Source organism: Vigna unguiculata, chromosome 7 (assembly GCF_004118075.2).
Source record: "Vigna unguiculata cultivar IT97K-499-35 chromosome 7, ASM411807v1, whole genome shotgun sequence".
Lineage (NCBI taxonomy): Eukaryota > Viridiplantae > Streptophyta > Magnoliopsida > Fabales > Fabaceae > Vigna > Vigna unguiculata.
In genome coordinates, this window is record NC_040285.1 from 10,841,908 (window position 1) to 10,850,132 (window position 8,225).

The following is an 8,225-nucleotide window of genomic DNA, read 5'->3' on the forward strand; positions in this document are numbered from 1 at the left end:
AAAATCATAAGTAAAAAATACGAAAATGAAAAAAATTCATGTAAACTTATAAATTAAGAAAAATTTAAAAATATTTTGAATGAAAAATATCTTTATTTTAAAGTTATTAAATAATTAAAAGTTAAAAACAGTTATAGTGAAAAATTTTTATGTTATAAACTTATAAATTAATTAAAAATTAGGAATACTTATAAGGTAAACTTATAAAATGATTAAAAATTTAAAACATTGATGTATATTTAAAAATTAAAAATATTAAAGTTGTAAACTTATAAAGTGATTAAAAATTACAAATACTTATAATGAAAATTATTTATACTGTAAACTTAAAAATTAAAGAAAAATTTAAAAAACTTATAATGAAAAATTTTATGTTATAAACTTGTAAAATTATTAAAAAATATAAATACTTATCAGGTAAACTTATAAAATGATTAAAATTTAAAAACATTGATATATAATTAAAAATTATAAATATTAAACTTGTAAATTTATAAAGTGATTAAAAATTAAAAATTAAAAATACATGAAAAATATTTATGTTGTAAACTTAAAAAATAATGAAAAATTTGAAAAACTTATAATAAAAAATATTTATGTTGTAAACTTATAAAATTATTAAAAATTTGAAATATTTATCGGCTAAACTTATAAAATGATTAAAAATTAAAAACATTGATGTATAATTAAAAATTATAAATATTAATCTTGTAAACCTATAAGTGATTAAAAATTAAAAATACTTATAATGAATAATATTTATGTTGTAAACTTAAAAAGAATGAAAAATTAAAAAAACTTATAATGGAAAATATTTATGTCATAAACTTATAAAATTATTAAAGGTAAAAAATATTTATAATGAAAATGAAAAAATTCATAAGTTAAAAATATTTGAAATAAAAAATATTCATCTCGTAAACTTTTAAACTTATAATGAAAAATATCTAGATTGTAAAGTTATTAAATAATTAAAAGTTAAAAACATTTATAATGAAAAACAGTTAGAAATACTTCTAAGGAAAAGTATTTATGTTGTAAAGTTATAAAATAATTTAAAATAAAAAATAAATTTATAAAGAAATTTGGTGTACTTGTTAGATTTCTCATCCGGACTAAACGGTTGAAGCAGTTGAAAGGCTTGAAGCCATTAAACGAACAGTGTGTGAACACTATGCAAATTGCACATCTAGCCCTACACTTTCTTCTCATGGTTTCCTATAAAACTTATTAAATTCATAACAAAAAATGAACAAACCCTAACAATAAAAAAAATCCCTCACCATCGCATAATTCTCCGCCTTCTTGACGGAATCTATTATAAAATAAAGAAGATGCGCACAGAAGGTTAATGGTGAGATTATGAGTATTTTTGTTAGAAGATTTAAATTTTATTTCTCATCATTCTCACCGTGACAGAGGAAGTTTCCCTGACTTTTGCCCGCAACATCTTGGTTGATTATTTGTACACCATGACAAATTTAAAAAGAATAGAAAAAAAAATTGAAATACCAGAAACAATAAAAAAACATGAAAAATGAGTAATTATAAATTGAACAATTGGACATTCAATAGTAAGCATACATACGGATAATCATCAATGAAAAGGAACAGTGAAAAAATACCCTTTTAGTTTTATCCAATGAAGATAAATAACATGAACAAAGTGAGTGTCAATAAGCAAGGCAAAACAATCATAAAAGAAACAATAATGAAATTATGTTATTGTAGAAAAAAACAAACTGTAAAATAACAGTTACATTTAAATTATTTTAAAAATAATAAATAACTTATTTTATTAGAAATGATGAAATAAGAATTAAAAAAGTAGATTACAAAAAAAAGAGGGAATCCTCTTTATCTATTGTTATGATTATCATTTTGTTGATCTACAAGTAAATCTTTTTTCTATATTCTTTGAATTATTTTAGTTACCAATAATGTCCAGTTTATAAATTTGTACCTAAATTGGTCACTAAGTGACTAATTATTTTTTGTCACTAGAGTTAATAATTATTCAAGATTTACTTGTAATCTATTACAACTTCATAAATTAGATACTTCATTGATATAAATATGGATAAAGTATTATAAAGTATTAGATACAAATTTATGTCGGATATAAATATGTGAATCAAATTGAAGTATCGGTTCATCATAGAATATTGACAAATAATTTAGTTTAAAAAAATATTAAATTTAAAACATAAACAAATGAAAAAATTAAATTTAAAAAATATTACTTAAAGGATAAATTAAAGCATAAAATTGATAAAATAATTATTTAAAAGATAAAAATATAAACAAATATACACAAAAAGAGAATTCTCTTTTTATATAATAATATAAATAATATAGATTATAAACTACAACACATTTCTTAAATATTTGTACTAAGTTAATTCAATAAGAATAATAAGAAATTACAAATACAATAACGAAATAAAAGTGAAAAAAAAACATTTGTTTATATAAAATATTTTAAAATATACTTCTAAAAAAAATTAACTAAAAAAATCAGTTAATAATTTAATTATAAAAGAATAAAAATTCTATATAAAAAAGAGATGTCTCTTCTCTCTCTATATATATATATATATGAATATATATAGGTATAATATGGATATATGTATAAAAAGATATATTATTTTATATATGGGTATAAATATATAAATATAAATTTGTAATAAATAGTTTAATTTCTTAAGCAAATTTAATAATTAAAAGGCTTAAATATGTGAGGTGGAATACAAAATACCCTTATCTTTTTTAGTTGAAAGAATAAATCATTGTAAGTGGTGCATTCGGCCCATTTTAAATAGAAGAGGACTTAAGATTTTAACCTATCAAGTGTGCATTGGAGGGGTAGATCGGGAATTGAACCCCTTCGTAATGTTCTGGAACCTACACCACCCCTTGCCTCTCACCTCCGAACCCTAACCAACCCAAACCTCTTTCCCCTCTCAACATCCCCTCCTTTGCACCACACAGATCCTTCCTTCCTTCTCACCTTTCCCTAATTATATTATTCTCGATTTTCATCGAAGCAATTAATATTATCTAACACAAATATTTGTTCTTAATTTTTTGATGCCGATAAAATATGCCGCCGAAGCAACAATCCAAAGCTGATTTAGCGAAGAAGCAGAAGATTGTAGAGGACAAAACCTTCGGTCTCAAGAACAAAAACAAGAGCAAAAATGTTCAGAAGTATGTCCAGAACCTTAAGCAATCAGTGCAGCCCCGGGTCGATCCCGCCAAAGTCGATGCCAAGGTACATCATATACATATGTATCACTGTTTTCTTTTTTCTTAATCATGAGTTATAACTGATTTGTAATTGTTATATAAGATAAATTTGTTTGTGATGCTGATGACAGAAAAAGAAGGAGGAAGAGAAGGCCAAGGAGAAGGAGCTAAATGATTTGTTCAAAATCGCTGTTACTCAGCCTAAAGTGCCAGTTGGTAATGAAATAATCATTCTATGAGTACCATTTTTTTTTTTCTGAAAAAATATTTTTTTATCAGTGTTGATGGGAAGTGGAAGCTAATATATCTGAGTTTGCTTTGGTCAGGTGTTGATCCCAAGTCTATAGTGTGTGAGTTTTATAAAGTGGGGCAATGTGCCAAAGGCTTCAAGTGCAAGTTTTCGCATGATTTGAACGTTCAGAGAAAAGGGGAAAAAATTGACATTTACAGCGATAAACGTGACCAGGGTATTGCATAGAGCTAGTTCAATGATGATAATTGTTTTTTGTTGTTTGTTTTTGATGACTTTTTTTGTTTTTCTAACGTTGTGGTTTGGTTCGTTGTTGTCAGAAACAATGGAGGACTGGGATCAAGAGACCTTGGAGAAAGTGGTGGAGCAGAAGAAATCTGATTATAATCAGAATAAAGCGACTGACATTGTATGTTTTGTTCGATTTGTTGGACTTGGAATCTTAACTGTTAAATCTATTTGTTTGGTATTCATTTTCTCTTTTTGTGGTTAATTGTGGGGCTTCTATTGGATGTTTGGTGGTATTGCATTATTTTGAAGTTGTTTTTTAGTTTTGCTTGTGCTACTCGAAATGACTGCCGTCTGTTATTTGTCTGCTATGTTCAGGTATGCAAATACTTTTTGGATGCGGTAGAAAAGAAGCAATACGGTTGGTTTTGGGAATGCCCCAATGGTGGTAAGAATTGCCATTATAGACATGCTCTTCCACCTGGTTATGTTTTGAAATCCCAAATGAAGGCTTTGTTAGAGGAAGAAGCTGACAAATTATCAATCGAGGAGGAGATTGAAAATCAGGTGATATTTTTTTCCTTCTTGTTAGAAGCTATGCCATTATATTTGATTAGGTTATCTAACAATATTTTACATGGTATAGCGTGCCAAAGTGAAAACCACGACTCCTATGACTCCTGACTTATTCTATGAATGGAAGAAGAAGAAGATAGAAGAAAGAGATGCCAATTTAGCTGCACAGCAGGCAGAGAGGGCTAAGAATGACCGTATGAGGTACATCCTTTATCCATTACCTATATTCACATTTGAATGTATGTATATGGGCCCACCTTCTTTTAGTCAATAAAAAAAATGTATGTGCATGTTGTTATGAAGGTGGACACTATTTTACATTCCCTCCTCCAATCTGGTTACATTGTTTTCTTCTCCAATGCAGTGGTCGGGAGCTATTTCTGTCAAATGCTAGCTTGTTTGTGGACGATGCAGAAGCCTATGAAAAATACCAGAGAGAACCAGAATATGATGAAACTGAAAAGAATGTAAGTTTTCTTGTCTGTCTTCTCAACATCTCTAAATTTGATTTAGTATAGTTCAAATTCTGATAACTAACCTGGTGAGTGCAAATCTGAGATAAATGCTACTAGATGATTACCATTCACATAAAAAGCTGCAGTGCAACCACAGTTACTGGAATGTTGTGCCTTTTTGTTCAAAATAAATCTTTCTCAGTTGCAAACATTTAAAAATTTATGGCCAATTTGGCTGCTACTGAATTTCTGTAGTTGTGATGTGTGAATTGCAGTATCTGTAATAGGACTATGAGTGCTACTGTAATCTGTAATCATGATATACCGACTCACTTTATAAATATAAAATTTTTTGAAGTAAAGTGATTAACTTTTTAGATATATACATGTGTGTATTACTAAGCTATGCTTTAAAATTCACTGGGTTGTTGGTTACATATTAGGGTGTAGCTCTAGCTCTTGCTGCCCCTCTATCCTGTCTGTTTGATTTCAACTCGTATTTACCCTGATTAAGTTGAAATTTAAATTGTAGAGAAAACTTGGAGGAGAAAAATTGAAACTTGATTCCTAAGTCAACTTGTTTCATTTTCTTTTGTACCAAGCATTCATTTTTTCAAATTTCAATAATTTTTTTTTCCTCCATGGAAACATAAACAAAGGCCAGGGTTTAGATAGGTTTTAGAAGAAAATGCACTTATATATATGTGATATAACCTTCTCTTTGCTTAACTAATATAATACTTTTAGCTTTTTGATTTCAGAATAACACTAGAACAACGTTTTTAATGTTATTTTAAAAAAAAAAAACTTGTGTGGTTATTGGGACATTTTAAAGCATGTTTTTGAATTAAAACATTATTTTCCATAAAAGAACACGAATGAGCCTTAAGACCTCCAAGTTGAAGTGTTGAATGTTAACATTTAGGCTGTCCCCTTGGGAAATTTGACGATCTTTTAATTAGTGCAACTTAGTGACTCAATTTGGACTCCAGGCCCTGATTTAAGGTGATTCTCCTCTATAATCTTGGCTTTTAGGAAAATGCTTTCCTCATTATATGATATTTTGAGCTAAAAATTTGCGTGGAGTTCAGGGTAGCAGTACCAAATTGTTTTGGGTTGATTTTGTTTGATTCTTCACTACATTTTAGAAAGAAGCTCTTGTGGGTTAGTAGAGTAGTGAGAATGTGAATTGCCAAATTATTTCGGAGGACTTGGACTTTGTTTGGTATTGAGTGCACAACTTGGCTTTGTTTCTAAAAGTCCATTCTTGTAATGGGATATAATGCACATGTAACGAGTTCCAAAAAATATAACGTTGAAGTTCTTGACTAAATTTGTGCCTTACCTACCTGCTTGCACATAGGTTGTTGGTGTGGTTGGCCTTTTTAGTAACTAGCAGAAACAGGCACTGCTGCACTGTGTGTTCGTATTTTCTATACACTATTTTATTTTAATGAGTTAAAATTTAATGTTTTTGTTGTTTTTAATTTTATAATTTTATACATTTTCAGAATAAAATTTCATCCTTTGTGCAGTTCAAATGTGTGCTTTTTAGTATTAAAGATGGTCTTCATTTTTACATGAGTTGTATCTTCCGTTTTTTTAATTGTTGGATCCAACTTCAGGGTAATGGGAAGCCTACCCAAGATGGTCCCAGCACCTCAGCTGGTGCTGATGATGAAGCTCTTGATGACATAGATGACGATGACGATGAGTTGGACTTGGATGAGTTAAATGAATTGGAAGCAAGTTTAGCCAAGACATCAATCCAAATAAAGGAAACGGGAGCTGAAGCTTAATCCTGAGAATCAGACATAATCTTCACGTGACATTTTTGTGCCTCTGCTGAACAATTGAGCATTTACCTTTACGCACTTGCTCTCCTTGCTTTCAAGGAAGGTTTTTGAATGAAGGTTGTGGTGATAATGAAATTATTATCTGCAGTATCGCATTTGGTATGAATAATGGCAGTTTCATAAAATCCAGTTTTCTGTTTTATTAGATCTCGTATTGGACATTCGACCGACATTTTTTGTTGTTTGAGACGAATAGACTTGTGTATGTAGACTGTAACTGATTTGTACATGAGTTTCCCCTTTTGTGTCGAAAAGTGGTCACCAATTGTGTTATCGTGCATGTGATTTTCTTGAACCCCTCAAAGCATAAAATGCTACTTTTGTTGTTGATGGTATAGCTAGATACTTTAGGTTAGCTATGCTTGAGTTTTTGAATGGGAATTTAGTTTTCTTACCTTGTTTTGGATTATTAATTTAGTTTTTCAATTTAAGTATTAACGAAGGTCATGCTTATCTTGGAAAAAACTCGAGGGTGTGGTTTAAATTAATAAAAGCCTTTATGATAAGGTTATCAGAATATAAATCTGGCAGAGTCGGTTAGATATTTTTTCATAAACTTATTTTTAGGCTAACAGGAAAGTTAAAGCATAAAAATAAAATTATGTACATAGAATATTTTTAAGCCTTTAAATGATTATTGCATCTTTTAATAAATATTACTCAAGGCGTCCGTAGATGCCTAGAAAGAAACTATTCCATAAAAACTTACAGGGAAGGGGAATAGATCTGAAATTCCTCGTTTATTTATGTTGGAAACAGAGTATACAAGAGAGAAAATGTGAAGAGAGACAAGAGAGAGATAAGTAGGGAGAAGGCAGAGGTAGAGAGAGGGGTCGAGAGTTCTTGCCCAACATAAGGGACTTAAAGACTCTTTTATAGAAAATTTTTGAAACTTGTAACTTGTTGAATTGGTTTTTAAGTGACCGGTTACCTAGAGTCTAAGTCATCTGGTGACATGGTCTGATGTGGTCTGTACTTGAATTGTGTGTTTTGACCCTTTGGTCTATTACTCAGTTATGAGTAAAATTACTGTGTCACAGGTAAAAACATTTTACTGTCCTCTTTTGGAGACTACCGTAGAAATTAAGTCTTCGGGATCTTCGTCAAGTATTTGGTTTGAGTCTTCGTTGTCAGAAGGGAAAGAAGATCCAGGAGTTCCTTGTCCATGGTTTCCTGTTTCTTCATAAATTTATCTGTATATCCTTTCTTTTTCAAATCTTTTAACCAGTATCGGACTGGCTTCTATAAGGAAAGGATGAAATTTGTTTCCCATAAACTTTTTCCAGTATATTTTGGTGTTTATGGTTTCTTTTAAAAGGATATATTCTGTATTGCCCTTTCTGGAGAAATTCCAATTTGATCCTTCAATATAAGCTTTCCAGAGTTGGTACTGGTATATCTTTTCTTTGTTGAGTGACAACCCTTTCAAAGAACCGTGTTCTAGATGGACATGGGCCTCTGGATTTGACTTTGTGAATAATTTTATGACATGTGTTGCCACACTATCAGGGGTTGTGGCGCTTTTTGGAGAGGAGGTGATTTGTAAGCAGATATTGGTCATATATTCTGCCTGTATTTAATTTACTACCGAGTTTATTTCCTGGGTTAGAG

General features: G+C 29.6%; 1 protein-coding gene across 1 annotated transcript; it reads left to right on the forward strand.

Moving 5' to 3' along the window:
* Positions 1-2,841: 2,841 nt before the first annotated feature.
* Positions 2,842-6,946, forward strand: LOC114191980 (zinc finger CCCH domain-containing protein 21). Its single transcript, XM_028081465.1, has 8 exons — positions 2,842-3,274; positions 3,381-3,465; positions 3,576-3,716; positions 3,820-3,908; positions 4,106-4,294; positions 4,374-4,504; positions 4,668-4,770; positions 6,384-6,946. The coding sequence occupies exons 1-8, from the start codon at positions 3,104-3,106 to the stop codon at positions 6,555-6,557; spliced, it is 1,083 nt and encodes a 360-aa protein (XP_027937266.1). The 5' UTR covers positions 2,842-3,103; the 3' UTR covers positions 6,558-6,946.
* The last annotated feature ends 1,279 nt before the right edge of the window (positions 6,947-8,225 follow it).

Bases quoted from the DNA above. Each gene is read 5' to 3' on its own strand.
- LOC114191980 (XM_028081465.1), top strand. From the start codon at position 3,104: ATGCCGCCGAAGCAACAATCCAAAGCTGATTTAGCGAAGAAGCAGAAG. The intron at 3,466-3,575 runs GTAATGAAATAA...TGCTTTGGTCAG, and splicing joins TCAGCCTAAAGTGCCAGTTG to GTGTTGATCCCAAGTCTATA. The intron at 3,909-4,105 runs GTATGTTTTGTT...TGCTATGTTCAG, and splicing joins AGAATAAAGCGACTGACATT to GTATGCAAATACTTTTTGGA.